Source organism: Pelophylax lessonae, assembly GCF_965119305.1.
Source record: "Pelophylax lessonae genome assembly, chromosome: 5".
Classification (NCBI taxonomy): Eukaryota; Metazoa; Chordata; class Amphibia; order Anura; family Ranidae; genus Pelophylax; species Pelophylax lessonae.
The window spans coordinates 267,743,569-267,762,571 of NC_138772.1; the positions used below are offsets into that span (position 1 = coordinate 267,743,569).

The 19,003-nt window shown below is 45.6% G+C and overlaps 1 protein-coding gene across 1 annotated transcript in view; it reads right to left on the reverse strand.

Annotated features, from left to right (window-relative positions):
- The window catches only part of GALNT1 (polypeptide N-acetylgalactosaminyltransferase 1), a 375,931-nt gene that overhangs the window by 110,189 nt on the left and 246,739 nt on the right, over positions 1-19,003 (reverse strand). Inside the window, exon 5 of the mRNA XM_082258175.1 lies at positions 2,057-2,264. Coding sequence (XP_082114301.1) covers positions 2,057-2,264 — 208 coding nt within the window. The remainder of the gene's footprint in view (positions 1-2,056; positions 2,265-19,003) is intronic.

Sequence of the window (19,003 nt, forward strand, 5' to 3'; positions counted from 1 at the left end):
GTCCTCCGCTGGTATAAAACCCCCCTCTCTGCTCTAGGTAATCAGTTTAGTAGCAAGCAGTATTAGAAGGATCAGAACTCCATAGACGGGTGGGTGCTGTGTCGGAACTCAGAAAAATGTATTTTACGGTAAATACAAAAATCCCATTTTCTCTTTCATTCATCGGCGGACACAGCGCTCCATAAATCATAACTAGTGGGACGTCCAAAAGCAGTGTCAAAAAGAAAAGGAGGGGTGGGGAGAATAACCCAAGGCTAAACATAAGAGCCCTTAACAAGAACACAGGAGCCCCATCTTAAAAATAAAGGTTTAAAGAAAAAACACCCCTCAAGAGGGAACAGCCTCTCTTAAAACAGCAGCCTGCAAAACTTTGCGGCCAAAAGAAGCATCTGCAGATGTCAAAATATTTACCTTATAGAATTTTGTGAAGGTATGCATGGACGTAAAAGTAGACACCTTGCAAACTTGCGATATTGATGCCTGATGATGGAAGGCCAAAGAAGCACTCAGTGCCCGAGTAGAATGCGACGTGACAGGGAAAAGTGGAACCTGACCTTTAATGGAATAGGCCTGAGTCACCGTCTGATCCATCTGGAGATGGTAGCCAAAGAAGTGGCCAGCCCTTTTCTTGGTCTGCCCGTAACCATAAAAAGCAGGTCTGATCTCCGAAAAGACTCAGTAGCTGCCAGGTACACCCAAATCGCACGAACCACATCCAAGGTATGCAAAGCAAATTCCTTGGGATGAGCCGGCTTGGGACACAAGGAAGGCAACACAATGTCCTCATTCAAATGGAAGTCAGAGACAACTTTGGACAGGAGTGATGGACAGGGACAAAGAACCCCTTTATCCCTATGGACCACTAAATAGCGAGAGGATAATGCCTCCAATTCGGATACCCTGTGGGCCGAGGTAATACCCACCAAGAATGTCACCTTCTGGGATAAGGTAGACAAGGGAATCTCCCGAATATTCTCAAATGGAGGTCTCTAGAGAACCGAAAGTACTAAATTTAAATCCCATGACAACAAAAGAGAACAAACAGATGGAGGCACACGTTGAACCCCTTGAATGAAGGTACGTACTAAACAGTGCGTGGCTAGGAGTCACTGAAGATTGCCCTCAATGGTATTCAAGGACAACTTCTAATCAACGCCCTGTGGTTAAAGAGGTTAAGATTCGAGCCACAGAAAAGGATCGAGGATGAGCGCCAATCGACTCACACCAAGAAATTTACGCTTTCCACATACGATGGTATATCTTGCTGGAAGAAGACTTCCTCGCCTTCACGATAGTAGGGGATTACGGATCCAGACAGACCTCTATCCTTCAGTACCTGGCTTTCAATAGCTAAGCCAATAAAATCAGCGACTGTAAGGCAGGATGGTAGATCAGCCCTGGGAGAAAGGCTGTTCAACTACATAATCAGGTTACAAGAAAAAAAAAAAAAAATTGAAGTTCCTCAAGTTTAACCAATGCTGAAAAACCTAAATCATTCTCAGATAATCCCTTGTGTCCTAAAAGTCTGTATGTACTAGGAAGTGTTGGCATATGAACCTGTTCTTATCATTACTATAGAAGCTATAACAATATTTATTTAAAGAAGCGTCCAGTTTTCTAATCATATACACCAAAGCAGTTCCCCCAGAATCCACCTACACAAAACTCAGGCGACCTTATAGTCCTCTTATTGACACTAAGCTTTATTTTAGAGGTTTATGAAGCAGAAAAACAACCTTGTTTTGAAAAAAGTACTTTTCTCTACTATGTCATCCTGGTTTTACGCAAGTTCTATTTCTATAGGTCCCTGAAAAATAAATATTTTCATATGTAGTGATATTCATCATACAGAACACTACATCTAAATTAGATGTTTAATACTTTTTTCCCCATCAAATTAATTTATTCTAACTATCTTTTCTAAATAATACACATAAAAGTGCATTCAGGCAGCACAGTACTTAAATTTGTGTAACTGTAAAGTGGCGTGATGTTTGGGACTGATAAAAGGAAGGCATACACATCAATATCAACCTTAACAACAGAATAGATTTACCTGTCATGTTTAATCCGTGCTAGCAAAGGTTCCAGCCAACCTACTGTACACTCACAATGTGCATCAAGAAATGTGATGACTTGTCCTTTGGAAGCAGCAGCACCTTTAAGTCTGGCTCTAATCAGGCCTGAGCGTTGTTCCATGCGAAGTACATGCACAGGTACTTTGAGCTTTCTGACATATATTTCCAGTTGACTCTTCAAAAAATCTGGAACAAGGAAAAGTGATGTGTTCACAATAAGCATAGCATAACAAAGTAGGCAACGAAAGCATGGTTAGGCAAATGATAGAACAGCAGCAACAAAAATTTTGAAGCTTAAAAATGTAAATAGGCATTAAAGCAGATCACCCAAATGGTGAAGTTCTGCATGTCTGCCTCCTCCCCATCCTCTACCATACTTGGAACTTTTTTATTTTGGGGGTGGGGCAGCAGGTACCTGGTTTTGACATGTGGCGATCCGAGTGGATGTTGCACCCTCTGGGACCGTTCACAAAGCACAGCGCAGATTTTACATGTGCAGTGGAAAGCCAGCTGTGAAGCCGCAAGCAGTTACAGTGCCTGGACCTGAAGACAACGCTGGATCCCTGGACAGGTAAGTGTCCTAATATTAAAAGCCAGCAGCTTTTAATATTAGTAGAACATAATAGTAGAACATTCTTTTTTTTTTTTATTCCAAAAAAACAAACAATTCTAAAGTGTAGGTAAGATCACATAGAATCAAATATTTTAAATAATTACTTGCAGAGTTTCGTCTTTCCATAAAATTATGTTTTATATTATTATTTTATGCTTTTTAAATTTTTTTTATCATTTTGTCCCAAACAAGGACTTACCAATTCTAAAAACCCTGTATATTAGTCCTTTCAAAGCAGGCTACCCCAGAACCCCTCATCCTGCATTGTTGGACGAGAACCCGAGTACTCAAACTGCATACAATCATCCACCTTTAAGGGATGATAACCCAAACAGCAGGGAAATCTCATCATCTCATAAAATTTGAATATCAAAAAAAGATTGCTTAGTCCAGTAATTCAATTCAAAAAATGAAACTCATTTTATATAGGATGTGTTACACGCAGGGTGATATGTTTCAAATCATTTATTTTTTCCTTTCTCTTTTATTGTGATAATTATAGCTTATAGCTAGTGAAAACTCTGTATCTCAGAAAATTAGATTATTACATAAGATCAATAAAAAAAAAAAATGGATTTTTGACTTCCCGTAAAATCCTTTTCTCTGAAGTTCATTGACAGACGCAGCTTTATATCTTCTTGACCATTGGGTTATGCTCCTCCCTTCGGGAATAGGACACTAAGCAGGAAAAAGATGTCACCACGTCTATGGGGGCTGTTCCTGCAGGCATAACCTCACATACTCTGCTATAGCCCTCAGTTCTGTTGCAAGCAGTGTTTAGAAGACAACAACCCCATTCCACTCATAAGTAGAGGGGCGGGTGCTGCGTCTGTCAATGAACTTCAGAGAAAAGGATTTTACGGGAAGTCAAAAATCCAGTTCTCTCTATCGTTCATTGACAGACGCAGCTTCATATCTTCTTGACCATTGGAACGTCCCAAAGCAGTATTAGCATGAGGGGTGGGAAAACAACGCAGAAAAGAACGTAATTCTCAAAAGCTTAAGTAGCCAACCAGGTAACAAGGAGCTCAACCAGGAACAACTGGAGCTCACCTAGAAAAAAAACCTACACCCTCAAAGAGAAAAACTGAATTTTTGTAAAATCTTTCCGTAAAATTCCTTTCTCGGAGTCCTCCGACAGTCGCCGCCCACTCATACAGTCTTCACCAATGGGGTATTGACTTCATCTCCACAGGAGTAACTAGGCATAAGACTTGTTAAAAAACAAAGCATTTACATAGACACACCTATGGGGGCTGTCCCACTGGTCCAATAGCCCCCTGCAATCAGCCATCCCAACTCAGTTTGGTAGCAAGCAGTTAAGTCTACAAGAACCCCAATAGAGGGGCGGGGGCGGCGACTGTCGGAGGACTCAGAGAAAGGAATTTTACGGTAAGATTTTACAAAAATTGTTTTCTCTTACGTCCTCCAACAGTCGCCACCAACTCATACAGTCTTCACCAATGGGGATGTCCCAAAGCAGTGTAGACATGAGGGGTGGGAAACGCAACCGTCAGAAAGGCAACGCAGTACCCACGTCAGAGAAAGGAACCTTACGTGAACAGAAAGGTAACCTTCTGGGTAACAGAAAAAGCTCAACAGGAGCAACAACCCAGGAAAGCAAATAACCAAGGGGATAAACAACCCCAACAGCCAGAGACCCGTAACAAAACTAGGGTCACTTTATGGTACTGCCGCACAGAGAACTTTGCGGCCAAAGGAGGCATCAGCTGCTGCCAGAACATCAATTTTGTAGAATTTGGAAAAGGTGTGCACTGACGACCAAGTCGCAGCCTTGCACACCTGGACTACCGAAGCCTGATGTCGGAAGGCCCAGAACGCACTCACCGCTGTGGTAGAGTGCGCATTGACCGGGAAGGGCGGTACCCGTTCCTTAATCGAATAGGCCTGTACAATTGTCTGTCTGATCCAATTTGAAATGGTCGCGCAGACGCAGCCATACCCTTCCGAGGTCCCTCAGGAAGGACAAAGAGAATCCGATTTCCGAAAGGATTCAGTCGACGACAGGTAAACCCTGATCGCCCTGACAACATCCAAGGAATGCAAAGCAACCTCCTTAGGATTCGCACAGAGTGAAGGCAAAACAATGTCCTCATTAAGGCGAAAATCAGAAACCACCTTTGGAAGAAAGGACGGGTTAGGTCGCAAGACCACCCTATCCCTATGACCACCAGGTAAGGGGAGCGGCAAGACAAGGCCGCTAACTCCGACACTCTGCGAGCAGAAGTGATCGCCACAATAAAGGCAACCTTTTTAGACAGCAGAGTTAACGAGATTTCCCTGATGTTTTCAAACGGGGAACGTTGTAACACGGACAGAACCAAGTTCAAGTCCCATGGAGGTAAGGGCTCCCTTCGAAGAGGGGCTAAGTGACGCACACCTTGAATGAAGGTCTGAATCAAGGAATCAGATGCCACGGGCGCTGGAAAAGGACAGCCAGTGCAGATACCTGGCCCTTAATCGTGGCCAACCCAAGGCGCTGGTCCACACCAGACTGAAGGAAAGCCAAAACTCTCGCCACCGAGTATGAACGAGGAGAGAAGCCCCTGGACTCACACCAGGCAAAAGAAGCTTTCCATGTACGGTAATAAATCTTACCAGACGAGGCTTTTCTAGCCTTGATCAAGGTAGGAATGACCTCCGAGGAGAGACCCCTGTCTCTCAGGACCTGGCTTTCAACAGCCATGCCGTTAAAGCCAGCGACTGTAAAGCAGGATGGAAGATCGGTGCCTGAGACAGTAGATCTTCTCCTATTGGCAGCCGCCATGGAGGCTCGACGGCCAGGTGAACGATGTCCGCGTACCAGGACCGGCGAGGCCAGTCCAGCGCCACCAGAATCACCAATGTTGGTTCCGAGGCCAACCTGCGGAGGAACCAGGACAACAACTGAATGGGAGGAAAGGCATATATCAGATGATACTGATGCCAAGGCACCACCAGGGCGTCCGAGGCAACTGAAAGAGGATCGCGCGTTCTTGCCACGAACCTTTCCACCTTGTGGTTTAGCTGAGAGGCTAACAGATCCAAATCCGGGGATCCCCACTTCGCACACAGCATTTGAAACACCTGCGGGTGCAGGGACCATTCTCCCTGGTCCAGGGTCTGGCGGCTCAGATAATCAGCCTGCCAATTCTCTACACCCGGAATGTGAACTGCCGATATTGCCGGGACATGAGTCTTGGCCCAAGACAGAATACTGGTCACTTCCTGGGCCGCCCGGGCACTCCTGGTGCTCCCTTGGTGATTGATGTAAGCCACCGCAGTGGCATTGTCCGTCTGCACCCGTACAGGACGGCCCTGAAGACGATCCGACCAATGGAGCAGGCACAGCCTGATCACTCTCAATTCCAATATGTTAATGGGGAGGGAGGACTCCTCCACCGACCAAGTGCCTTGGGCCGACAGGTTGCCCAGGACTCCACCCAAGCCCGACAGGCTAGCATCCGTAGTAAGTACTGTCCACAGTAACGGCCGGAAGGATTTGCCGTCCGCCACAGCCGGGGACTGAAGCCACCACAGAAGATCCATTCTGGTTTGGGGACTCGGACACTCTCAGATCCAAGGACTGAGGGAGCCTGTCCCATATGGCCAGGATCTCCGCTTGGAGAGACCTTGTGTGAAACTGTGCAAACGGTATCGCCTCGAAGGCTGACACCATCAACCCCAGGGACCGCATACAGGTCCTGAGTGACGAGGATTTGTTTTCCCTGAGGGCCCTGACCTCGTTCTGTAGGGTCCGGAGCTTGTCCTCCGGCAGGAACACTTTCGCTTGAGCAGAGTCCAGAACCATTCCCAAATATGGGAGACGAACCGAAGGAGACAAGGTCGACTTCTGCACGTTGATGGTCCATCCGAACTCCTGAAGCGTCTGAACTGTAGTGGACAGATCGCGCAGCAGGCTCTGGCTGGCGCTCGATCTTAACAGGAGATCGTCCAGATATCCCAAGACTGCAATGCCCTGTGCCCGTAACAGGCCCAGAATGGAAGCCAGCACTTTGGTAAACACCCTTGGAGCCGAAGCGAGACCGAAAGGTTAACGCCACAAACTGATAATGTTCCTCCGCGATAGCGAATTGGAGGTACCTCTGATGACCCTCGAAAATGGGGATGTGTAGATACGTACGCATCCTTCAGGTCGATAGAGGCCAGGAACTCGCCTGGACTCAGGGAGGCTACCACCGAGCGAAGCGATTCCATGCGGAAATAGGCTTTAGCAGGGAACCCGCCACCATGTAGGCATGGCGGGCAAGGGATTCCATCCTCCTATCCGTAGGATCCCTAAACACCGGAGAATCGTCGATGGGTACCAGAGTGGCCTTGTTTAATCTGGCCACAGTGTGATCCACCTAAGGGGCCAAACACCAGCGCGAATCCATAGGAGACGCAAAGGGATAAAAAGGAGTTGAAACTTTTCTGGCACCACAAAGGTGCGTTTTAAATGACGCCATTGATCATTCACAGTATCGTGAAACTCAGCGGGGCAAGGGAACACCTGCGCCGCTGTGTGTACCAAAAGAGGACACAATGCCCGGAGGATTGGGCTCATCCTCTAAATGTAGTGTTTCCTTGATGGCAAGGATTAGCCCATCCATAGCTGCGCGGTCCTCGGCCGTCCCGGGGGGAATCATCCACCCCTGCAACCTCCGCCTCCCCCTCAGACAGAGAAGAGCGAGACCCTTCAAGGGGCACGCCACCTACGGCAACCCTGTCAGATTCAGAATCAGAAGACAAGGAAAAACAAGGTCTTTTTCTGTCAGCACGTTCAGTCATCAGAATATACCCACTTTGGACACCAAAGTCGCCACTGCAGCAGACAAAGTAGACAGAGCAGAAGATTCAGAGGAACCTGAATCCCCCACTAAGGCTGTGGGAAATTTGCTGTCCTGAGATTCCATAATAAAAAAGTTATTTTTTTTTTTAAAGGTACTGGCCCTTTAAGCGTGCCGCGGACCCCCGCAGCACACCGCTACAAGACTGTGACAAACAGACCCCTGAGCAGGATAAACTGATTGCCAGAAGTATTTGCACACAAAAAAAGGACAGCAGACAGACCCCCACAAGTGTTACCACTGTAGCCGATCTCTCCTGGACAGAGGGACGAAGTGATGTCAACGCAAGAGACTGAACAGACTGCAGGCCAAGGAAAAATGGTTGCCTATAGAAAGTAATAGGAGGCTTAGGGAAAATGGCCGCCGACATGTGCTCAGAACGAACGTTTTGCCACACACAAGATGGCGCCGCAAGGCGCCAAAACACACCACATACAATGCTGTATAAGCGCCCATAGTGAAGCCAGACATGCTGCCCACACCTAAAATGGCGAACCGGCGGTGTTTAACCCCGCAGCGGTCGCCACACGTGTCTGTACCTCCAAAAAGCACCATAAAGTGACACAGGAGAGGGACCCCCCCCACCCACAAACCCACACAGCTCACTGGCTGTGAGAGGAACCTCCGCAGGGACCGGGATCAGGGAGTACAAAAACGCACAGACATGAGGGGATAACAGACACACAGGACTGCCAGCCCCAGACAGAGGCCCCACACAGAATGTACTTACCTGTACTCAATGGCGTGGGGTGTCTCTCATCGTCGGGAAACCGCCCACCCTCAGATGGCAGGGGTGCCGTCAGCCAAAAACATAGGACGCTAACAGTGCACGGAAAACCGTGGATGAGGCGTCCGGGCGAGGTAGCCACCTCGCAGGCTGCATCCCTGAGGACAGGGATGGGTCGTTTGCGAGGCCAGGGCGAACACATAGCCTGCTAAACGCTCAATGGCGGGCTGGGATTCCATCAGGCCCTCTGTCCTGGAAAAACCAGGACGACCAGTCCGACTCCCAGCTCCGCAAACGCCGTCTTCATCCGAAGATCCGACTAACTAATGCTGACAAAATAAACAGCTAGTAGTGCAAAGAAAAACACATTTGCAGCAAATAAAATCATAAAATAGAAGAAGGCTGAGACAGTAGCCCCAGCACAGGGAAGCCTATCTTACTCCTTAACTAGGCAGAAGACAAACTGAGTTGGGATGGCTGATTGTAGGGGGGTATTGGACCAGTGGGACAGCCCCCATTAATGTGTCTATGTAAATGCTTTGTTTTTTTAACAAGTCTTATGCCTAGTTACTCCTGTGGAGATGAGGTCAATACCCCATTGGTGAAGACTGTATGAGTGGGCGGCGACTGTCGGAGGACATAATAGAAATATAAATTCTCTTTAGACAGCAGCCTGCAAAATCCTTGCGGCCACAAGAGGCATCCGAAGATGCCAACACATCTACCTTGTAGAATTTTGTGAACGTGTGCACAGACGACCGAATTGCCACCTTCCAAGCTTGCATCACTGATGCCTGATGGCGAAAAGCCCAAGAGGCACTCAGCGCCCTCGTAGAATGCGCCTTCACAGGAAAGGGAGGAATCTGACCCTTTAGTGAATAAGCCTGAACCACTGAAGAAGCTCTGAAGAAGGGGGCCTGACCCCCGAAATGCGTTAGGGGTCCTGACTGAAGGACTTGTTCCAGTTCACACATGGTGGATGCTTGTAACATGATTTTATCATCTTTAGGTCTGTGAGTATGCATTTGGCATTTTATTAAAAATTTTGCAAACAGTGACCACGGGTAATGCACTAGGTGTTTGCGCCTCCTTTCTCTCTTTTTCTATGTACCAATGTTGGAGTTCCCTGCCTGAGGAGAGCAGCACGCCAGTCTTCCCCTTCGGATTGAGCACTAGGCTGAATTTTGTACTTAAGCCTGAACCACTGTCTGCCGGATCCATATGGATATGGTCACAGCAGACACAGCCATTCCTTTACAAAGTCCTTTGGGAAGGACAAAAAGAGACCGATTTCCTGAAAGATTCAGTAGCTGCCAGGTAAACTCTAATTGCCTGAACCACACCCAAAGAATGAAAAGCAATTTCCTTGAGATGCTTGGGCTTAGGACAGAGTGAAGGCAGCACAATGTATTCATTCAACTGGAAATCAGAAACCACCTTAGGAAGAAACGGCTGATTAGTTCGAAGTACCACTTTATCTCTGTGGACCACCAGATAAGGTGAACGGCAAGACAGCGCCACCAATTCAGACACCCTCCAGGCAGAAGGGATAGCTAAAAGAAAAAGGCAACCTTCTGAGATAATGTAAGCAGGGGAACCTCCCTAATTTTCAAAAACCTCATTTTGAGAACAACAGATAATACAAAATTCAGATCCCAAGGAGGTAACGGAGATCGCCTCGGAGGCGCCATATGAGGCACCCCCTGAATAAAGGTGCAAATCAAGGCATGCGTAGCTAAAGGATGTTGGAAAAACACAGCCAAAGTCGACACTTGGTCTTCGATAGTGCCCAAAGCCAAATGCTGTTCAACCCCTTTTTGAAGAAAGGCCAAAACCCTAGCTACGGAAAACAAGCAAGGGTGCACTTTCAGCAATTCACACCATGAGATGTACGATTTCCATGTACAATGATAGATCTTCCTGAAAGTAGATTCAGGGGCTGGGCTTGGCCCCTTACTTCCAGTAAAGGAAACTCTTAAGGCGTCAGCATACCAAGACATTTTGGACAATTTAATGCTCCCAACTTTGTGGGAACAGTTTGGGGGTGGCCCCTTCCTGTTACATGACTGCACACCAGTGCACAAAGCATGGCCCATAAAGACATGAGGTGGAGGAACTTGACTGGCCTGCACAGAGTCCTGACCACAACCCAATAGAACACCTTTGGGATAAATTAGAGCAGAGACTTTGAGCCAGGCCTTCTCATCCACAACAGTACCTAACCTCACAAATGAGCTTCTAGAAGAATGGCCAAACATTCCCATAGACACACTATTAAACCTCGTGGACAGCCTTACCAGAAGAGTTGAAGCTGTTAGAGCTGCAAAGGGTGGGCCAACTCAATATTGAACCATAGGGACTAAGACTGGGATGCCATTAAAGTTCATATGCATGTAAAGGCAGGCGTTCCAATACTTTTGGTAATATAGTGTATATCTATCAAAAGACTCACTATGCCTCCTAAATACCTTGATGTCTACTCTCCAAAATCTGGTCATTTTATGGGTGTTTCCACTGTCCTTGTGCTCCAAAATTGTGATAGGTAGTCAGGAAATTAGATGTATAATACATGCCCCTTCAAATGTGCTAAAATGTTGCATGTGGAATAGACTCCCTGTTTTAAGAAAAGCCTAGATTCTTTCCTAAATGCACACATCAGGTGTATCTCATAAAAGTTGAATATAATCAAAAAGTGGAACTCATATTTTATATAGATGCGTTACCACCAGTGTTTCTCAACCTTTTTTCAGTTGTGGTACCCTTAACAATTCTGTACAATCTCGAGGCACCCCATTCTAAAATATAAAAAAAAACCTAAACTAAAAACGAATAGTTTTACATATTGCAGCAACATCCATACACATGGGCCAACCAACATTAGAAGTGATTTATTCCTCCACTATTGCAAACTGGTACGGACTAGTATTCTAGGGTTTCTCTTCTCCCTCAGTTTCTCTTCTATTTGCTAATGTGACCCCCAGTGCAATTTGTTGCCATTTTGCCAAGGCACCCCTGAAGAAAACCAGGGTGCCACGCCTGTGGCACTGCTGAGGTGTTATGGAAGCCCAGGTTTCTTTGATGGTGGCCTTCAGCTCGTCTGCATTGTAGGGTCCAGCATCTCTCATCTTCCTTTTGACAATACTCCATAGATTCTCTATGGGGTTTAGGTCAGGCAAGTTTGCTGACCAATCAAGCACAGTAATACTATGATCACTAAACCAGGTATTGGTACTTATGGTAGTATGGGCAGGTGCAAAGTCCTGCTGGAAAATGAAATCAGCATCTCCATAAAGCTGATTAGCAGAGGGAAGCTCTAGAATTTACTGATCTGCGCTGACTTTGGACTTGATAAAAAATGGTGGACTAACACCAGCAGATGACATGGCTCCCCAAATCATCACTGACTGTGGAAACTTCACACTAGATCTCCTGTAACTTGGATTCTGTGCCTCTCCACTCTTCCTCAAGACTCTGGGGCCTTGATTTTCAAACAGAATGCAAAATGTTCCACAGTGCGTGAAGACCCGTTTACTTTACTGAATTACTGAAATAAAATAACTTTTTGATAGTATTCTAATTTTATAAGATGCACCTATACTATAACTGGATGCTAATATTTATAGGTAAAGTTGATTGCCTCTTGGGAGATGAGGAAGCCATTTTTTCCCCGCTGGAGCAAATTGGATCATACTTTTTCTTTTTTTTGTGCCTTCTTTTTAATCAACTATGGGTATTGGATAGTGTATATGAAGGTTTTCTATTTAAGGGGTGTTGGTTTTTCCTACAGCTTACCTGTAAAATCCTTTTCTTGGGAGTACATCACGGGACACAGAGCAGGTAATGATGACTATTTGGGTTATACGCTACCTTTAGGTGAATGGACACTGGCAACCAATAGACAGGAAGTTGCTCCCATATAACCCCTCCCATGCAGGAAGAACCTCCGTTTTTGAAGCAAGAAACGAAGATACCAGAAAAAGAGATGAGGGACCTCTGTGTCCCGTGATGTACTCCAAGAAAAGGATTTTACAGGTAAGCTGTAGGAAAAATCAAATTTTCTTTATCGTACATCACGGGACACAAAGCAGGTAATGATGACTATCTGGGATGTCCTAAAGCAATGCCCTTGAGGGGAGGGGACACAGATTCCCATAACTGCCCCTGGGCAAAAAACAATAGGACCTTATAGTGCTGCGTGCAACACGGTAATACCAAACTGAGCCCCTTCTCGGGCTCTAACATCCACTTGATAAAACCTTGTGAATGTATGAACTGAAAAGCAAACTGCAAATCTGAGCCATAGATACTTGATGCACTGCCCAAGAAGCACTCACCCTCCTGATAGAATGCGCTTTTAACTTAAAAAGCTGAATCTTACCCTTAATAAATAAGCTTGAACAAGGACTTGACAAATCCACCTAGAGATAGTGGGAAGTAGTTGCCTCTTGGCCTTTCCGACAAGGCTGAGACTTGACCTTTAATGGTCCCTAATGTCAATTTTAAGAGCACCCCTACCTGAAGAAAAGCAAGAATTCTACCAATGACATCCTTACAAGGATGCAATTTCCTGGATTCACACCAAGAGATATAGGATTTCCAAACTCTATAATAGATTCTTCTAGAGACAGGTTTTCTGTCATTAATCAATGTAGCCAAAACCGAGCCCGAGATCCCTCGATCCTTCAAAATTCTGATTTCAATAGCCAGGCCATCAAATTCAGCGACCATAAAGCAGGTTGGAATATGGGACCTTGGGAGAGCAGATCTTGACAACATGGAAGCAACCATGGTTCCCCCACGGCTAACCTCACAACCTCTGCGAACCAAGGCCTCTTGGGCCACGCAGGAGCCACCATGATCACCGGCTTCCCTTTCACCTGAATTCTGCTCAACAACCGTGGCAGAAGTCGGAGAAAATGCATACATCAGGCTGAATTGTGACCAAGGGGTCACTAAGGCACCTGTTCCGATAGCGATCAGATCCATGGTTCTGGACACAAACTTGTCCAGCTTGTTGTTGAACCTGGATGCCAATAGATCTACGTCAGGGGTACCCTGATGTTGACAGATCAGCCGAAACACCATTCCCCTGGACACAATTGCTGGCTTTTTAGAAAGTCTGCCTGCCAATTGTCAACACCCGAGATGAATACCGCTGACAAACATGGACTATACCTCTCTGCCCATGTCAGTATGTGGTTCACGTCTTTCTGAATGAATTGGCTCCTGATGCCCCCCTGGTGGTTGATATAAACCACCAGGGTTGCATTGTCGGCTGAATCCTGAGAGGACACCCCCGCAACCTGGTTGTCCAATGACAGCGCCAAACGGGCTGCCCTGGTTTTCAAGATGTTGATGGGCAAGAGTCTCTCTACCCGAGACAGAAAGAACCTCAAAGACAGCCCGCGCTGTTTACTATGCTGCACCAGCTCAACTGCATTTGGCCCCAACTGATTTTTCAGGATATGCCAAGCATATAGGCTCCAATACAGCCTTAACGCTGCTTTAAAACAAGCTAAAAAAAGGTTCATGCTGACCAAATGCCCACTATTCTGGAGACATAACTCCTTAAAGTGCACTGATACCCGTACAGGGGGTGTATCGACAGACAGTTGTATAAGCCCCTCGAACTAAGCAGTAAGTAAACAAATATACCTTTATGCCTTGACTGGTCACCTAGCTCTCCCATAGAAATGTAGCCATGGGCTGAAGTTATGGCTCAGATGCCTTGCTGATCCTTCAGCCCACATGTTCCATCAAAAATGGCCATCCTACTTCCTGTCTATAACGGAGTAGGCCATACTGAGCGAACCTGTGCCCTCTAGTGGCTGGAGGAGACACTACAGTCCAATACTCCTGAGAAGTACACAGGGCATAAAAACGTACACTGCCCCCCAGTGGCCACTTGGAGAAAGACCAGAACAGAAGATTTTTTTTTTAAAAGAGGGAAAAAACGTACCAGTCCCACCGCAGGATCCTTCTAAGACCCAAACTTCATCCTTTAACGGCGGGCTGTGTCAGTCATTGGACCTTCAAGGACCGGGTCCCCCTTTTTAATGGGGTCCACACCCTTGGGATAATAAATAAGTAACCAGGGTTCCATTCATCAGGGTCCAGCACCCAGATGGGTCACATTACAGGAAAAACCTTGGGTCTTCTTAGCTGAGGCTCGGGTACCCTCCTTTTAGTGCTTAGCCATTTGAATGGACCCAATCAGAATGCCCCTAAGCTGGGACATCATTCTTAGGATTGAAGAGCTTTAACAGCCATGACCACCACCTTCAAGACACTGGCAAAAAAACTAAGGTTCTTCCGATATGGGAGGGGTTATATGGGGAGAACTTCCTGTCTATTGGTTGCCAGTGTTCATTCACCTAAAGGTAGCGTATAACCCAGATAGTCATTATTACCTGCTCTGTGTCCCATGATATACGATGAAAAAAAACATACATCCTAACACTGCAATAAGGGGTTTCACTTGGTTGATGTATTTTGATTTCAACAATTTTTTTTACATACATTTTTATAGACCAGCAGCCAATGCATTGATGTGGCTGAATAGAGCGCATATACTAATAAACTGATATTTTTAGAAATGTCTTAGCATAATTTCTTGAATAGGTAGGCACCTTAAATGTCCCGCGACTAATTTGTGACTGCCCTTATGGACGGTCATTCACTTCTTGTTAACGGTTTCCTTTGAGTGAAATACCTTATGATCCGGTCAGTCTGTTTGTATTCTACTTGAGAACACAGGCTGCCTGTAAACCAGTGGTAAGACTTGTTCTGACATGCCCCACCTACACAGCTTTTCACTGGGAAGAGCAGTATACTGCTGTTTCTCTGTCTCCTGCTGACCTGAATCCCTGCAGTCTCCAAACCCTGCTATCCAAGCCCTTTATGCAGCTGAGAACTGAGGTGATGCTATCACTTCTAAAACAAGAAAAAGGGTATTTGTGAAAAATGCTGTAAATTAAGAATGCTTTCAGAAAAAAAAGGTTAGTAGTTTATTTTTATCAATTAACAGAATGGAAGGTAAATGAACAGAAGATATATTTAAATCAATTACATTTTTGGTATGACCACCCTTTGCCTATGAAACCGCATCAATTCTTCTAGGTACACTTGGTAAAAATGCCGCTCAGTCACACCCACAGGAAGAGTCCAAACCTCCCAAGTCCCACCTCACAGATCACAGCATAATTCAAGAAGGAAGCACCTTCATACACCCCTGTTCTAAAAGTTAGCTGTGCTGCTGTTGGGTAAGATTGAATAGATCACAATTAGAATTCAATCCTACCAAGTTAAATATGCTGAACAGTGTGAATAAGTAAAGTCCCACCCTCAGATGATGCCCTCCCAGAGCCCTGCTCTCTGTAAAGAGATTAATTTACATATGAAGGAAACATCTTCATACTAACCCATAGCCCTTCCTCTGTAGTATTGCAGTAAGCTCTTATTCTTTAGCATGCTGCAAGGCAGGAATGACACAGGAGGAGGTATGACACACTTACACCTTTCACCACCCACATGAAAGCCCAGAAACGCCCACAGTGAACTTAGGACCCACCCACATAAACTCCCAGAACTGGTACAAGTGACTGCCCATAGCCCGCCCTGAAACTACAGAGGCTCAAAAGATCATGGGACATATGATAGGAGGACTGGAAAAGAAAGGAAAAAGGAAGTCAGAGAACTTTGAAAATTAGCCAGGAGGAGGAGTGACATCAGACACAGAAACCTGCTGTATACACCTAAAGGAGGTAAGTTACACACAAACTGACAGTGGGGTTGTGATTCATTTACAAACACAATGCATCTATTTGGGGAGGAAAATCAGGAATTTTTCTTTAAAGCGGAGTTCCACCCAGGGAATACTTTTTTTTAATAAAAATACCCCCGGGACAGTCAGGGCTAGTACATTCCACAATGGCTAGCCTCTGATCTGTCCCGGATTGCACTTACCTTTTAGGAGAAATACTTACCTTGAAAAAGTATTCTCCAGCGCTGCCATCTCAGGTGTGGGCAGCTTGAAGCCAGCGCGATCCTCTTCTGCGTCCTCTTCCTTCTCCTTCGGTCCCACGATGCACCGGCCCCGCCGTCACTTTCGGTACGCGCGCGTCATGCCCAGAAGCTGTTTAGAAGGGAATGACGCGCGCGCACCGGAACGGACGTCGGGGCCGGTGCAGGCGCATTGATTCCTGGGAGCGATGACGTTCAGCTCCGAGGAATCATTGCAAAAGCCAGGAAGTGACGAATCGCCGTGGCCGCCGAGGGGAGGAAGTAAGGTAAGTATATTTTCTCTACAAGGTAAGTAAAAAAAAAAAAAAACTGCGATTATCCATTTGTTTGTCAGGTGAACCGGAGCGAGAAGATGGAGGCAAGTATAAATTTAGGGTGGAACTCCACTTTAAGTGAGAGAATTTTCTTCATCTTTGTGTCTGACCTGAGGCTAGTCAAATAAATTTGCATGGTTTATTATCACTTTAGGAGCAGTGAAAATAAAGAACTGACTTTTACAAGGTCTAGTTGAGATCTAGCACATTAAAAAAGACTGAATGCGTTTCTAAATAGATAAGACTTTATTACAGATATTTATAGTGCCAACTATTTAAATAGATAAGACTTTATTACAGATATTTATAGTGCCAACTATTTATGCAGCACTTTACGTGTACATATTATACATTAACATCAGTCCCTGCCATCAAGGAGCTTACACTCTAAGGTTCCTAAGTCACATTAATACATACACATACAATGGCCAATTAACCTACCCATGTGTCCTCACATGTAAAATTCAATTGTTTACAAATCTGAAGTAGCGCAATGCTTCAAAATGAAAATAATACAAATACATAAAGAATTGCAAACCGTAATATTACATGTCTGATCTTTTAAGGAAGATATTGGGTAACGTGAATAATAATAAAATATTGGCTACTGAGTTTGTACTCAAAGCGCCAGTGCTGCATTAAACTTCTCAATAAGGTATGCAAAATAATGCAAATAAAATAATGTTTTTTTGTACTATCTGTAAAATCAATTTCTCTGAGATCGACGGATACAGCGCTCCATAAATCATAACTACTGGATGCCTTCTCCAGGAGTAGGACTAGGCAGAACAAAAAACACCTGGCTACGCCCATGGGCTGTACTCAGCTTGGTATATAAACCCCCTCTCTACTCTAGGTAATCAGTTTAGTAGCAAGCAATATTAGAAGTATCATTACTCCATAGAGGGGTGGGTGCTGTGCCTGTCAAACTCAGAGAAATTGATCTTACATTAAGTACAAAAATCCCATTATTCATCGACGGACAGAGAGCTCCATAAGTCATAACTACTGGGGCGTCCAAAAGCAGTCCCAAAAGGAAAATGAGGGGTGGGGAAAATAACCCAAAGCTAAAACATAAGAGCCCTTAACCAGGACACAGGAGCATTAACCAGGTCACAGGAGCCCCATCTGAAAAATAAAAGTTTAACGAAAAACACCCCTCAACAGCCCCTGTTAAAAACAGCAGCCTGCAAAACTTTGCAGGCAAAAGAAGCATCCACAAGTGCCAAAGTATCTACCTTATATAATTTTGTAAAGATATGCATGGGCGACCAGGTGGCCACCTTGCAAACTTGCGATATTGATGGCCGACGACGAAAGGCCCAAGAAGTACTCAGCATCCGAGTAGAATGCGTCGTGGCAGGGAAAGGTGGAACCTGATCTTTAATGGAATAGGCCCTGAGTCACTGTCTGTCTGATCCATATGGCGATGGTAGCCGAAGAAGCGGACAGAGGTTTTCTTGGTCTGTCCATAACCACAAAAGGCAAGTCTGACCTCCGAAAGGACTAGCTGCCAGAAACACCCGAATCACATGTACTACATCCAAGGTATGCAAAGGAAATTCCTTGGGATGAGCCAGTTTGGGACATAAGGAAGGCAACACAATGTCCTCATTCAAATGTAAGTCAAAGATAACTTTGGGCAGGAATGATGGACAGGGACGAAGAACCACTTTATCCCTATGGAACACTAAATAGGGACTGCAACAGGATAATGCCGGGCCTAGGATTGAGGAAGAAGAGTACTCTTCCCGCCAGTCAGGGATTTCTTCGAAGCTTGGTCAGTCGACCAGCTCTTCAACCAAACCATGCTTCTTAAAACAATGCCCAGGGCATCCATTCCATCAGCGTCTTTGAGACTAACACAGACACAAAAACGGGTTTCAAAATGGAACCCACCAGCACGTGAAGATGGCGGGAATGGGATTCCACCTGCCTGTCTATTGGATCCATAAAAACTGGGGAATCCTCCACAGGCACAAGGGTAGATTTGTTTAATCCGTTAACAGGATGGTCCACCTTAGAGGGCACCGTCCAACGGTTGGAGACCTTTTCAGCAAAAGGTTACCAGGGGTTTAAAGCGTTTTGGCACCACTAACATGTGCTTAACGCACCACCATTGGCCATTCACAATACTGTGAAAAGTGTGGGGATAAGGGAAAAACCTGTCAGCTTTTGGAGACTTTTGAGAGCCAAAAGCCACCCATGTCCCGTCCCTGCCAGTGTGGGCTCATCAGCCAATTTTAAAGTATCCCGTACTGAAATAAACAAGGCTTCCACTAATGCGCGTTCCCACGCTGCAGCTTAAGACGAAAGGTCCTCTTCACCATCTGACTGCGAGAACGGTGACCCCTCAGGTAGGGGTGCCTCTGGGGGACCACATCAGCCTCTGAATCAGA